A 15,730-nucleotide genomic window follows, 5' to 3' on the forward strand; every position below is an offset into this window, starting at 1 on the left:
TGGATGCGATGTTCATTTTTCTTAATAAAATACACACAAGAATGTTTGACAACATAGTTGCTCCAGCAGTTAAAATAGGACACATATTTCCCAAGTTAATACTTTTCATTAGATATTTGCACTCAAGTATTGTTTTACAAATAATCGTCAATATCAGAACTATATAGTATTCAGAGCAATAAGAGCAAAAACAAAAGAGCTTGATAGCGTCCTGGGACTTTTGATTTAACCAAGTTTAAATGACAGTTTGCTTTAGCTAAATCAGTGCTCAGTGTTCTTCCTTTGTGCAACCACATACTAAACAATGCAAAATCCCGATGTTTAGACGGTGCGAAAAGTTATACTGAACGTTTACTATCACACATAGTTTCCCATTTTGAATTGCTGGTTGTCTTTTCTACTCATGTTGAATTAAGATGGAGGACGCCTTCCTAGGTTCCTCTTTGAGTAGTTCCTTCAGAGATGTCGTCATCACAGACTTGACACTAAACTCGGACTCATCAACAGCTCTGTTGTCGTTGGTCATTAACTTCAAAAGTGGCTCTGGACACTCGGATTTAGACATCATAATGGCATTGCTTGGCCAGCTGACGGGTAGCAGTGGGGGTCAGCTGGCTCCCGACCACCAGCTGACCAGACGGACATTCATCATCGGCGACCCCAGTAAGTACTTACACTCAAGATGAGCGATTATGAGAAACGTGTGTTTAAAACATCAAATACAAACCAACAAAGGTTGCATCTGAAAATGTTGTGCAACCAAATATAAAAAGGAATACAGTTAGTAGGATGTAGCATGTTGCTAAACTGTATTCTGTTGCAAATAACGGCTTCTATGTGGAAACCGAGTAGGGGTCATTTCACTGTAAATTTCACGGTGTTCTTCTTGAGAAAAATATGGGCTGAAATCACAAATATTCCTCTTTCTACGTGGCCTAGCCCTCTACCCCTTAGACTTTGACTTCTGCGATGCTGTTTAAAAAATAAATTGCAACTTTATATTGGCTTTGTTTTGCCATCCCAAAGTTTTACAAATAAATGTAGGCCTATCTACTATGTGTCAAAGAATTGAGAGTATTCTGCTGACTTAATCTAGCAAGCACAACAGAAATTCACAATTCATGTTCTGCTGGTTTTCTTTTCTAACTCAGAGTGTGATGTGACACCCTGCATTAACAGTGGTGAGTGTGTTGAAGAAAACTTGGCCACGGGAGGATACACGTGCAGCTGCCCACCGGGCTACAGCGGACAAAACTGCCAAGTCGGTAGGTGAACTTTTGTAAAAAGCTTACGAACTTTCATCCTCCGAAGAGAGACTATCGGGAACTGGCTCGCTTTGGTTGGGATTTTGTCATCCAAAAATGAATTGCAAGTTACCAGCATTCTGTTTTGAGTAGTTAGCCTATTTTGTTCCCAACTTCTAAGAGACGATGCCTGTTCACATTTGTTTGAATTGTGACAGATTATAAGCAGAAGTGGAATCAGTTCAAAAGAGATGCTTTATTTGGAGGGTATGAGTAATAGCCTTTGGAGCTGAAGCTGGAGCTATGAATGTATATCTGACATTTTTAATCATCAGACAACCACACCGTCCTCCCAGCGACTGTAAAAGCAGAGTGTATCAAAAATCAGGAAACCCAGATGTAAACGTAAACTATACACACAAATCTAATAAATATTTTCAAATAAGTTAAGGATAATGTAACACCAATCTGTTCTCCAATGATACCTTGATTGTGTGTCTGTGGTCGCAGATCACTGATGGTCATTCATTGTTATTCTGTCAAGGATCAAACCTGTGATGATCGAAGTTTTACCTGGCTAAGAGGCCTACAGAGCTTTGTGTGTAAAGAGGTGGTAACCACGTTGGGCCATGAGGGGTTAACTTCAGTTTGAACAAAGAAAGTGCTTAAATCACTGTGCCAAAATTGTACGCATTGTTTTAAGGAAAAGGATGTCTTCATTCTTTTATTTCAGCCGATTCACATAATCCGAATACCGGTTAGCTTTTTTGCTCGGTACCAGTTTTGATCCTTGACGGGATAACAATGAATGCTCAGTCATCCGTGGCCACAAATACACAATCAAGGAATAATTGGAAAGAGGACTCCTTCGTGTTTCACATGATCTGTAACGTTGTTTACATTTACATCCTTCTTACCTGTTTTTATACACCCTGTATACTCATGCTAATGCACAGTTGGGAAACTCATCATCTCGTTTGTGTGTTGTTTCCCCTAGCACCATGTGATGTCAACCCATGTATGAATAGTGGGGATTGTGCTGTTGACTCGACAACAGACACAGGCTACAACTGTACATGCAGTCTAGGATTCAGCGGCGAACGGTGTGAAACGATAGGTAACTTTACTTTAAATAAAATTAAGAAATATTAATTTTGCCAGTGTCAAGACCTAGGTGATTTTTTGTAAAAATATAAATCAATTACAGCATGCTTGGACCAAATGCTCAAATGTTTAGCATTAAAGGAAATGTACAGGTCCTTTAAAAGAATGCATAGGACTCCACAAACTTTTCTGTAATCACTCAAAGAGGTTGTTAGACGTGTGAACAAAAATAGTTCTTCGTTAATGAGCATTATTGAAGCAAAAGTCACACCACAATTAAGCATGTATAGATTGGCATGTATCAAGGAACCAATTCGAGTATGGTGGGATTAAGGGTCATTAAAGTAAATAAAAGAATTATCTATTTGTGGTCAGTTTTGCTGCTTGTGTTTATCTCTTGTTGACGTTTGCACTTATTAAGGCGAGAACATTTCTAACGCTCCTTTTTTGTCATGTTTCAATCTGATAATTTGTGTTTTACATTTTTCTTTAAGCACCCTGTCAAATGGGCCATGATTGTGAAAACGGAGCAACTTGCAGCAATAATCTGAACATCGCTCGCGGGTACAGTTGCAGCTGCGTCGCTGGATATTCGGGAACCAACTGTGAAAGTAATCAGTTTTAGTTCACTCGGTGCTGGATTGTTTATTATATTACTGAAATTATCGAGTGGGTTTCAGGAAATCGGAACAACTGAGCAATTATTAAACTATCTACCAGATATTAACATTTTAAACAAATATAAAAAGACGACTCGGAAATCAGGGTTCTACCAACTAAACTATTCCTTAAATAGCCCGGCTGGCGAGTCAACAATAATAATTGGGCTACGCCAAAGATGAAAGGAAAAGAAAAAATAAATCATTAAATTTCGAAAGTAAACGGTTACCAATTTATGTCTAAATTTAGTAACTATTTAGGGTCATATTATCAGATCTGTTTATTAAAAAAACACTAACCAGATGGCCCCAGGATGCACGTTTTACATGTATGCACATTGTTGTTTGTAAGACATTCTTATAAAAGAAAACAAAATATGCGGGCTAAAGAAAATACCCGTGGGCTAGTTGAGATTCCTTTTTAGTAGCCCGGTTGGCTAGTGAAAGAAAAACAAGAAAAGGAACACTGGAAAGTCTAATCTATGGTTTTGAGAGATGACAAACATTTTGTAGAGGTTTGTGGAGAGGTCCCGAAGATGGTGAAGGAGTAAGGTATGGTATCAGATTTAATGAATGAGTAGTTTCTTTCTACTTTGTTCAATTTATGCTGTGACCTTTTTTTGTGATACATTTCTAGAACATTTGGCTATTTGGTATTAAGAAACGGTCCCTTGAGAATCGTCATGAGACTTGTGACTGAAATATTAAATGAATGCTTAATGTGTCTTTTCTTTTCCAGCTTGTTCGCTTTCATGTGCGAATGGCGGAACACTTGATCCTGCAGCGTGTACATGTACCTGTGCCAACAACTGGAGTGGACTGAGCTGTAACGGTCAGTTAAAAATCGGTCAAAGTAAACAAACATGAAACAGCATGACCTTTGCACTTTTACTTTTAGAATTTTTTTTTAGAGGGAAGCAGACTTTCTTTTTTTGGATCTGAAGGGAAGCAGAGTTTACGGCCATGAACAGGAGTAAAGTTGACTTTTTTTAAATATGATATAGCTGTTGCATTAAAAGTCTGAGTGGTACAGTGTATAAAAGGGAATTATACATTTCAGGTCATCCTGGGAATTGTTAAGACCTAGGAAAAGTTTGTAAATAGGCCATTTTTATTCGACTCACCTTGTAACACATAGTACTGATGTTAATGGGTTTAAATGTTATGCGTATGGGACTTGATTGCGCATTTGACGGCAGGAACGTTAACATTTATATTTTTTATAACGATGAAAATACTAAAGGTTTTGCTAAAAATTTTGAACCAAGTTCAAGTACTATGTTTGAAAACTTGTGAGGAAGATCACATAAGCTTCGTTCAAACCTGTTATTTTTGTGACCTTCACAATCATTTGAATACAGTTCAAGCCAGGGGCAACCCACATTTTTTTTTTTAGATTGTCAACTTTCCTGTACAAATGTCGGTATGCTGAATGAGACAACATGCCAGTGTGAATGCGACCAAAACTGGATTGGAAATACCTGTATTGGTGAGTAGGCCTTTCAGACTAGTCATAGAGGCATGATCATAATCATTAGATTACTGCTATAACAAACACCAATATACCAATATGTTAGCTCCTCTTTAGTTCTAAAATTGAATGTACAGTTGAACAGAGCATTATCATGGCAGCCAAAAATTTAGACCGCTGTATGAAACAATGATTTATGGACCCCCATGGTGTGTCAGCTACTGATTGTGACTTGTTAAAGTCCATTAGGTTGGTATATTGAGGTTTAAAACGCATGAATAAATCCCCGTCATCTGAAGAGTGGGTCGTTGATAATTTGTCACTGAATTCTTTGTCCCAAACCTGGCCCAGCCGCACCACAAGCAAACAATATTCTGCTGCACGGTCACACCACTAATGGCGCGGTGTTGTTACAAATAGTTTATTAATGTTTTACCTTCGTGCAAAAGAAAGTATAATGATGTTCCTTGGTGTTTCTGGAACCTTGCATACTTTGTTCGTGTCCACCATGCTAGTCTCATTAAACAAAATATATATTTTTTGAAAATCTTTGTCCCATTGCACTTATGAACATTCATATGTACATAGCACTCTTGTAAATAGTGTAGAAGGAGACTGTGGTTGTACTATGAAAAAAAATCACTAATAAAGATTTCTTGTTGCAGATTGCATTTTGAATTGTACCAGTGGCGGAACGCTCAACACTACTAATTGTGAGTGTTCATGTGCCCAGGGCTGGACTGGAGTTGACTGTTCAGGTAAACAACTTTAGACGTGTGGAATTCACAACAAGTATCAGGGAGCAATTTGGCATTTTCAAAAATTGTATAACAGCCTAAATAAATCGGTTTCTCAAAAATGTATAATTGGCAATATAATTTGTAGGAAACAATTAATTTGGTCTAGAACAGTTTGTATACGTTTGAGGTTGGAAAATATTTAATTTTTTTTTGATAAAGTGATTGTTTATTGTGATACAAAAGTTGAGACTTAATTTTAAATTATTAAACTTATATTTCCTCACGATGAGAAAAACACCACCCGTGTGAACCCTTGGAAACTGACGGTGTTTCCACTAACTTCTGGCATTAGGCCGATTGGTACACCACCTGAGTTGTTCTGTCCAATCACAACCATGACGATGCAAATATCTGACAATATCCTGACAAATGTGTACTCTTGTGAGTAGTGAGCCACTAATCAAACGTTAACATTGTGTCGTCTTGTGTGTAACAAGCCACTAATCAAACACTAACCTTGTGTTCTCTTGTGAGTAAAGAGCAACTAATCAAACACTAACATGTCCTCTCGCTTGTATCCTCTTGTGAGTAAAGAGCCACTAATCAAACGCTAAAATGCCCTCTTGCTTGTATGCTGTTGTGAGTAAAGAACCACTAATTAAACGCTAACATGCTCGTTTGCTTGCTGTTATAAAAAGAGCCACTGATCAAGCAATAACGTGCCCTCTTCCTTATGTCCTCACCTGATTCAAGCGCCACTAACCAAGCACTAATATGCCCACTTGCCTGTGTCCTCGCGTGATACATGAGCCATTAATCAAACAACATGCCCTCTTGATTGTGTTTCCTCTCGAGTATTGAGTATTGGACCACTTATCAAACATTAATATACCCTCTATGTTTTGTTGTCTATTTTGTAAAACAATAAACAGAAGAACAAGCCACCACTCCAGAACTGACAGCCTCTCCAGAAATGAGCACCACTCAAGAACCAACCACCACTGCAGCTCCCAATACAGCTCCAGTACCAACCACCGATCCAGGACCAACTATCGCTCCAGGACCAACTGACGTTCCAACACCAACCACTGTTCCAGGACCAACCAATGTTAAAAGAACAACTCACACTCCAGGTCCAACCGACACTGTAAGGCCAGCCACCAATCTAGGACCAACCACCACTCAAGAACCAACTAACACTCCAGGACCAACCGATGATTCAGGACCAACAACCACTCCAGGACCAACCAATACTCCAGGATTATCAGACACTCCAGGACAAACCAACCTTCCAGAACCAACCAACACTCCAGGACCAACCAACACTCCAGGACAAACCAATGCTCCAGGACTAACCGACGTTCCAACACCAACCTCCGCTCCAGGACCAACCAATGTTCAAGGAACAACCAACATTTCAGGTCCAACCGACACTGTAAGACCAGCCACCAATCTAGGACCAACATCCACTCAAGAACCATATAACACTCCAGGACCAACCGATGATCCAGGACGAACAACCGCTCCGGGACAAACTAATGCTCTAGGACAAACCAACACTCCAGGACAAACCGGCGCTCCAGGACAAACCAATACTCAAGGACAAACGAACGCTCCAGGACAAACCAACGCTCTAGGACAAACCAACACTCCAGGACAAACCAACGCTCCAGGACAAACCAACACTCCAGGACAAACCAATGCTCCAGGACAAACCAACACTTCAGGACAAACCAACACGCTTGGACAAACCAACGCTCTAGGACAAACCAACGCTTCAGGACTAACCAACACACCAGGACAAACCAATGCTCTAGGACAAACCAACACTCCAGGACAAACCAACGCTCCAGGACAAACCGATAGTCCAGGACAAACCAATAGTCCAGGACAAACCAACGCCCTAGGACAAACCAACCCTCCAGGACTAACCAACGCTCCAGGACAAACCAACGCTTCAGGACAAACCGATAGTCCAGGACAAACCAATAGTCCAGGACAAACCAACGCTCCAGGACAAACCAACAGTCCAGGACAAACCAACGTTCCCACACAAACCAACGCTCCAGGACTGACCAACGCTCCAGGACAAACCAACGCTCCAGGACAAACCAACGCTCCAGGACAAACCAATAGTCCAGGACAAACCAACACTCAAGGACAAACCAACCCTCCAGGACAAACCAACGCTCCAGGACAAACCAACGCTCCAGGACAAACCAAAAGTCCAGGACAAACCAACGCTCCAGGACAAACCAACGCTCCAGGACAGACCAATGCTCCAGGACAAACCAGCACACCAGGACCAACAAACGTTCCAGGACCAACCGTTATTCCAGAACCAACCACCATCACAGATGTGTTTGGTAAGAAGTGATATCATCTTCAAAAAAGGTCACTTAGACTGGTCGTTTCGATTATCATGCTCAAAACACGGTGAAGGCCATGGTGAGAAAATTGCTTTCAGCGGAGATTGAATCTGCAATCTTGAAAACAACACCGTTACTTTATCATTTGACTATTTTTTAGCCCTAATTATTATTTTATCATTTGACTATTTTTTAACAACTAATTAAGTTGCACACCTCATAAAATGAGGTGTGCAACTTAATTAGTGATTTCTGTAGGGCATATGTCACTCAAAATGCCCACTAAACTCTAATATAGCTCATGGTTTCTGTGTTTGTCTTCATCAGAGTGCCCGCTGTCTGCATCTAGTTGCGAAAATGGAGGTGAATTCGACGCAAACTTCTGCGAATGTCTCTGTCCATATGATTATTCTGGACCAACTTGTGAAGGTAGGATTTTACAATGACTCATCATTGAAAACGAAAAATTGATGTGTGTTTATTATTTTGAGCGGTGTGAATCCGGTAGCTGCAAACGGGTAGGGTAGCTGCAAACGTCGTGACAAAATTTCACATGACGAAGTTTCAAATATTGACGCAATGGATTTGCTTCGCTTTTGATTTAACGTCAAGTAAATACTGGCCTTTTGGCAAGAAACGCAGCCACAGTGTCCGGTCTCTTCGTGTTAAACATGTTCTTTGTTTTTGTTTTTATTCAGGTTAGTCCTCCATGTTTTCCTCATGTTTATTTTCCCCCAATATAAAGGCATTGAAGTAACCAGTGTCTCCTATTTTTCTTTATTTTTCAGTTGCCAGTCCATGTTTGTCAGACACCTCTCTTTGCCCAGATGCAGAAGGGAAGTTCTGTCAACCGGCTACCAATGATGAAGGCTTCATCTGCCAATGCAATGGTTTTAAAGGATTCTTTGCCAACAGTAATGGTTCATGTACACGTAAGTCTGTGTCCTAGAAGCTGTATGACGTAAGCTGAGGTCATGTGGAATACTGCAGTTAGGTTATCTCATCTGAGCTTTCCAACTCTTTGTTTGAGATATCTTAGTTTAAATGGTTGATATTTGAAGACCTAGTCCATAAGCTTTTATGTGCTAACCTAGGTGAGAATGTTAGCAACTCTAGCAATGCTGTTAGGTACACATTCTGAATGGTAGTTGCAGTGAATTCCTGTCCCGTTTCGATGGGTAGGCCTGTCAAATTTGTTTGTTGTTTAATTAAGTAACGTTGGGATAGAACTGCGCACCTGCTTCTTGGCATGGGGTTCATTGTTACAATTATATCCCCCTTTCTGCCAATGGGTCATTTATGAACTCTCGTTCGTACATGATCACAATTTAAAATGTTCATTTGTCTTCAAAACACCTAAGAAAGGTTACTTCAAGACAGATATACTAAATGCATTGTATTCTTTCATTTAATTTTGTTTTTCAGAACTCGGGTCACTCCCATTTGTCATGGCATTAAACCTGCCGTTCCAAACTGCCTATAACAACCCAGCATCCGCTGCATGGAAGAACCTTGCTGAAATGGTTATATCAGCGGTAATATGCCATATTTTTGTTTTAATAATAATTTAAGTGCATAGAACCGTGGGACTGAAACTAACACGTATGTTTTTGCAGAAACGATATAAACAAGTGTCCTGCACAACCGAGCACACCTTTGTATGCCAGTTCTGGCTATGGTCTCAAAAATACATTTTTACATAAATTAACTACAAATTCAATTCACATTAAATTTACCAAGCTTACACTCCCCTTGTCGGGGACAACTATAACAAACATCTCAAAACTAGAAGTTGAAGTAAATGCGCACGACACATTAGATTGCCAAATTAATACGAGAAACTGTTTGCGCTTCATCTCAGTAATTTGAATCATCACATGCAGTAAGGATATGAAGTCATGTGAAGTAAATTGTTCATAACAAGTCCAATACAGGGTTATTTTGTGTTTAGGTTTTTACTGTATGTTGTTGTTAAAGCTTTAAAAAATTCCTGAGGCAAACTGCTTTAATGTCGCAAAGGACTTAATTCGCACTTGCAATAAAACATAAATCAAGTCTTATCGCTTAACAATCTGAGAGTACCTTTCCTTTCCATTTTTCAGCTCCGTGAGAAACTAAGGGACGATAGTTCAACCAGCGGTGTGATTGCGGTAACAGTTTTGAGCTTCCGCGCAGGCAGTGTGGTTGCACAGACGGCACTAGCATTCCAAGGGCAACAACCCTTGGTGGATGTCATCAGCAATGCAATAGCAGCGGGTGGCACACTAAACGGCATACCTCTTGTCCAGGGCTCTGTCGGCTACACAAACCCATGTAAGTCTTTAAAATGCATTAGTTCCAATGTTGCTCAAACCCACTGCTACTACAGGTGCTGCCCCAAATTGCCCAGCCCAGTATGGTTTATGGATTCAGCAGGGAGTAATTACAATGTAACACAATCCTACCCAAGTGTTATTTTGTTACGGGGAAATTTTGATGCGACTTCAAATAAGATATCTACGATTTGTCGAGATATTTACTTGGTTAATGAAATTGAACTTAAGCCGGCCCAGTCTCTGAAAAATAGTCATTTGTTTGGGGCAAAATCAAGGTCAAAGCTAACCACAAATGCCGTTGCTAACAGAAATTTCTTTACCAATGGAGTTGCTTAACAGAAGAACAAGAACAAGAACAAGAACGGGTATAGTCAGTTCCATTTGGTTTACATATTGGGCATTTAAGCAATTGTGTTCTCGGACTTTGAACAGTGTAGCCTTGTATTTCTTCTTTTTTTTTACGAACTAGGAAACTCATTTTTTAAGTGCAATTACCGCAAAAACCTAAGCTCAAACTGATCAGTCACGCAGTGGTGTGTTGTAGACAACTCCTTTTTTGTTAATGATTTTATTTTGTTCTCAGCATCGTTAGCAGATTGCATGCAAGGTGATTGCATGAATGGCGGCATATGCGAGAGGTCAGGCTTCACCCCTCAGCTAACTTGCAGGTAATTTCAGTGGCGGAGCTGGCGTCTAGGTGCAGAAAAGTGCTTGAATTCTTTGAATATATAACCCTACCTGAGTACTTATACAGCTAAAATTGAAAGCTAAAATGAAGTTTAAAACTGAATGTAGACAGCTGCCTCTGTCCATGGGCGTCGCCAGGATTTTTCTAGAGGGGGGCAAAAAATATTGGCAAAATAATGCTTGTATTTCACATTCTCGATTTATCAGTTTAAGAGGGGGGCAGGGACATTCTGACCCCCCCCTCCCCCTCATGAAATTTACACCACTTTGTCTTCGCGCCTCTTTTTCTTTTCTTTTCTTTTTTCTTTTCTTTTTCTTCCCTTTTTTTTTTTTTTGCTTTTCCGGGGGGGGGGGGGGGCAAGTGCCCCCTTACCCCCCCTCGCGACGCCCATGCCTCTGTTTGTTTGTTGTTTTTTTTTTCTTAAGGGAAACTAGAAGCTTATGGACATTTTTCAGAGGCTTTGTGTTACTTGTGCATCAGCCCAATTCAGGCATGCGCCTGGGACGTTTTTGTATGTACTTACATAATCGATGTTATCTGGTCTATTAATCGGTAGTGTAATGTTCTGATATTAACTAAGCCTAAGTCGTTGTAAGTAGAAAGTAAACTGACTAAAATAATGTCACTTAATACGCATGCAAGATTTGATAAAAAAGGGGATAGTGCAATTCCTTCTAATTACTTGCACCATATTGCGGTTACGACTGGACAGGAATTAGCTTCAAATAAACATTTTGTTTGAATGTGTTTATGTAAATATTGACTTACAGGGAATTTTCCACTTTATTTTTTTTGCAAACATGAAAAAAAAAAATGACAAAATATCATGAAATACCTTTAAGTTTGATGTTATTTACAGTCTAATGTATCGTGTAAAATCATGGTACCCGGTACCCTGTCATTTGCAGGAAAACTGTCAGTCAGCCGACCAACTCTTTTCCCCCTTCAAATGCTGCCCAAAATGTACCATATTTAGTTAGTCCGCATTTAATTTGCAATCGATTACACACACATGAAGGGTTAAAGGACTGATTCCCTAACCTTTAAATTCCCCGACGTCTTCACATTTTTAAATATCGATAGATTTGGGTTTTGCATTTTGTAGCAAATATTTTAACATTGTGTGTGACTTGTTTTTCAGCATCTGCGAACACAGAACTTTAAACAAGTCAGTGTTAAAATATTTGCTACAAAATACAAACCCCAAATCCATCCATTTCTAAAAATTACAGCGAGGGAAAAGTTGTGTGTTTCTCTTAAAGGCATATTGAGCAATTTAAATAATGTTGCATACAGATGGGATATAATTTGTATGTTTTCTGTAGCTGCACGGCATCATTTACAGGCGAGCGATGCGAAAGTACAGTACCTACAACACCACCAGCAGAGACAACAACAACCGCAGCCCCGGGAGGTACGTCCAAATTAATATCCACCACCTCCCTTTCTGTCATGACAAAGTCATAAACAGATCTTTTATTGAAAAAAAGAATTCTAATATTAAACCCTTGCAACAGATATTAACCCCACAACAAGTTGTTCTGTTCACTCCATTATTTAACGTAGTCAGGTCTCAACGTTGAATTGGGTTTTTTTTTTTTTGGGGGGGGGGGAATTTCAGAGTACTATGCATGAAGTGATACACTTGATGTGGGTCTTCCTGGATATTTTAAAAGCTTTTATACTCAAATTCGCCAACTATATCATTTAATTTCGTCCTCGAAAAAATCCACACGCTTTTAACAAAAACAATTTAGTCATCACCCATTCCTTTTTAAAGTGTGGTCATCTTTTTCAGTCACCAGTCCGAGAATATTTGTCATTATTGATCACATTCATGTAAGCTGATGCCGAATAGCAGCATTCAGAGACAAATTCGGGTTATATTTAATCATTAAGACGCATTCGTTTTCTGAATAACACGATTCGGCGTGGAAGAGGCAAAGTCGAGTACACCGGGTCCGAAACGTGTCCTCATTGTTTGACTTCGTTCGGTAATAATTCGCAATTGTCTTACAAAAGACAAAATGAAACCTTGCAAGTGCATCAAATCGATGGTGCTTGACGAATTTGAAAATAGAAATAGTTGAATTCGAGCGAAAAATGTTTTAAATAGCCCGATAAAACCTATATGTTTTGTCAACTAAACGAAAATGAAATGCATTCCTCATAAATAAATCGCTTACAGGTTGTTTTAATACCACTCGTTGTGTTGTTGCAGATGGTGGTGTGTCACCTCTAGCTTTAGTTCTCATCGCAGTCGGATGTACTGTTACGCTGTTGGCAATAGCAGGATTAGTCATGTGTTTATGCATGCTTACGAGGCGTCGGTATGATGCGGGTCGAATCGGCCATTGGTCAAGAAGACAGCAGCAGGGCTACAGTGCAGCTGACTACAGCGAGGAAGAAAGACGGATGAGTCGTCTTGCTCATGTCATGAGCCGGTCACCTTTCCTTCAGGTGAAGCAGGTTAATTGTGTTCCTCGCTAAGAGAGATTAAAGAAAGAGGCTGGCTATTTGCTGGAGTAATCGAAATCCCAGACCTCTGTGAATCCACTATAATGAGGTTTGGAAGGAATTTGTTGTCTTCAGAAAAGTAGAGTTCAGCAAAAGTTAATTCTCATATCATGAGCCGGTCACCTTTTCTACAGGTGAAGCAGGTTAATTGTGTTCCTCGCTAAGAGAGATTAAAGAAAGAGGCTGGCTATTTGCTGGAGTAATGGAAATCCCAGACCTCTGTGAATCCACTATATGAGGTTTGGAAGGAATTTTTTTGGCTTCAGAAAAGTAGAGTTCAGCCAATGTTAATTCTCATGGGGCCTGATGCCTCTGGACACTTATGTATGATTTAGGTCGCATCATACATTTTTTTCTGTTTCTTTTTTAATGACACACAGACAATGAAGTCTAATCCAGAATTCATACGACCATACGTGGCAACTGGCAATGAGGCATTGGATCGCATCCGAGAAGATGAAGCGGTAAGATTATAACATTAAAGCATTTTGTGAGCTTCAACTGTTGCATGTTTTTACTTCAGGTTACATTTTACCAAAGACTTTAATTTCAAGACGTAATTGTGGCACGCATTGGTAATTTATTTCACAGCGTGGTGGAAGGGAAGTAGCAGGCCGCTTGATGTACAATCGCCCCCTCTACCGCTAAACCAAGCATCACTGGCCACGGCTTCCATAGTGACAAGTAACTTCTAAGGAATAAGTGGACCGAACGACCAAGCGAAGGCTAGCAGCTGTACCATGATTTCCAGTTCCTCAAACATACAAGTTCAAGTAGAGAATCAATCCTCGTACTTCTTGTTTCTCGAAGATGACTAAAAAGCAAACAGCAGTCTCTAACTAAAGTTATCTCTGACTATGAACATAATGTGGATCCTTTTATGCACCTAATATGTACAAGGGGACATCAATAATATGAAATGAAGTTGAACGTTCAACAGTGTTTCTGTTTGTCTTCAGCAATCTTCCAGCATCGTACCTCAAACACGATACATGTATATGTATTTCTTATTTTGTTTCTAACCTATTAAAACTCTACAATTTGATGGGACTGTTAATTGATTGGTATATATATTTTTTTTAGATCTTTGTTTCTGAATTGGTGTATTTAATCCGTAATATGGTTATTGGGTACATTTTTAATGACTTTCATTTTTAGATGTTAATCGATGTTTCTACATAGTACATGTATACGCTGCTTTTAATTTGATCCACTATATTTGTTTATAAAATTGAATTTTTATTAGTGAAAGGATGGAAAAAAGGAATGTAGTGTGTGTTATAGAGTGTGCTTACCGAATGAAGCCATCACTAGCTCTTCCCACGTCTTGAAAGTAATGTTCCAGTCAAATATCGAACATTTGGAACAGTTGTCCTTTTTTCCATCCGTTGTATTGTATAAATGAATATAATTTTGTTAAGGTTTGTGTTCAAAAATATACTCAGAGCAATGCCATTAATGTAGACTACTACACCTATGCCTCGAAAGGGTTCTTAGAAATTCGGTGGGGCTTCCGTGGTAAAGTAAAACTTTACGTTAACACCGTCATGTTTCCATAGCTCAGTTAAAATAGGCCCTTTCAATACTTTTCATTCGGAAGTTTACAGGATCATTTCATAATTTACGTATGTTAGTCTGTACACAAATCTAAGAAAACAAATGAATCATGAGAGGTGTTTTGGCAAAAGAGACAGAAAGGGGGCAGAGGTCGAAACGGGGGTTTAAAAAGTGTTATGAAAGAGGATGAAATTATCCCAACAATACTGTTTCTGGCATTCCAATCGGATATCACATTGACAAGTTATGGCTGTTTTAAGTTTGCATATATCGGTATGTCCAGTGTTAATTGTATTTGGTAATCTTAGTTCGTTGACATATTCAAGTAGAGAACATGTGTCTGTTAAGTTCAACATAATACCGAACTGTTTCGGCTAGTTATGACCATTGAGGAATAAGTTATGAATTTACAACAGTAAGAATGTAGTGGTTTTGGATAGTCATGTGCAACTTCATGTGTTGTTATTTTGAAGTCGTCTTAATGTCATCATGTCGGTCTATCACAAACAATTTTTTTTGTATGAAACCTATTTCAGTAGCGTTTGATGAGGCCGTAGTAGCAGTCCTAATAAGCAAAAAGAGATACATATATTTTTATCTTGCAAAATTTCATCTTTTTTTACTGTTTGTATTTGCCAACATTGAAAGTTTAAAATATATTTTGTATCAATTTGTATTATTAATTGGGCTCAATATGGAATTAAGGGTAAAGTTTATGCTGTAATTTTAATTCATTTACTTATTCAAATAAAACTTAGCATGGCAATATTTGTTTTATGCTTTTATAATTCTTATTAATATAACAATACTATTCAAGGTTTTTTAATCATGTGACAATAGATCCTAGGATATGGCATTACAGCAACAAATCCAAGCTGAGTTGAATGCTTTTTTGAAAGGATGTTGGTTGTTAAAACGATTGGCCCATCCAGTCTGTATGAAAGGTCATTTTAGATAGAAAGTCCACTTCGTTCATCATCGGGTCCGTCCACCCGGGGCTGGAGGCTTTTCGCACCGTATAGGCCTATCTATATCGGGGCGCTCTATTCAGACTAGTTGACGGACC

The 15,730-nt window shown here is 39.2% G+C and overlaps 1 protein-coding gene across 1 annotated transcript in view; it reads left to right on the forward strand.

The window, feature by feature from the left end:
* LOC119720457 (fibrillin-1-like) overlaps positions 1–15,262 on the forward strand; it is a 41,562-nt gene extending 26,300 nt beyond the window's left edge. The window contains exons 31-46 of the mRNA XM_038190128.1: positions 417–663; positions 1,152–1,265; positions 2,242–2,361; positions 2,843–2,959; positions 3,747–3,839; positions 4,404–4,496; positions 5,144–5,236; positions 7,915–8,016; positions 8,376–8,519; positions 9,013–9,122; positions 9,690–9,900; positions 10,486–10,570; positions 11,916–12,004; positions 12,812–13,050; positions 13,488–13,571; positions 13,699–15,262. Of these exons, the coding sequence (XP_038046056.1) occupies positions 417–663; positions 1,152–1,265; positions 2,242–2,361; positions 2,843–2,959; positions 3,747–3,839; positions 4,404–4,496; positions 5,144–5,236; positions 7,915–8,016; positions 8,376–8,519; positions 9,013–9,122; positions 9,690–9,900; positions 10,486–10,570; positions 11,916–12,004; positions 12,812–13,050; positions 13,488–13,571; positions 13,699–13,755 (1,998 nt within the window). The 3' untranslated portion in view covers positions 13,756–15,262. The remainder of the gene's footprint in view (positions 1–416; positions 664–1,151; positions 1,266–2,241; positions 2,362–2,842; positions 2,960–3,746; positions 3,840–4,403; positions 4,497–5,143; positions 5,237–7,914; positions 8,017–8,375; positions 8,520–9,012; positions 9,123–9,689; positions 9,901–10,485; positions 10,571–11,915; positions 12,005–12,811; positions 13,051–13,487; positions 13,572–13,698) is intronic.
* The last annotated feature ends 468 nt before the right edge of the window (positions 15,263–15,730 follow it).

This window comes from Patiria miniata, unplaced genomic scaffold (assembly GCF_015706575.1).
Source record: "Patiria miniata isolate m_02_andy unplaced genomic scaffold, ASM1570657v1 HiC_scaffold_9, whole genome shotgun sequence".
NCBI classification, from domain to species: Eukaryota; Metazoa; Echinodermata; class Asteroidea; order Valvatida; family Asterinidae; genus Patiria; species Patiria miniata.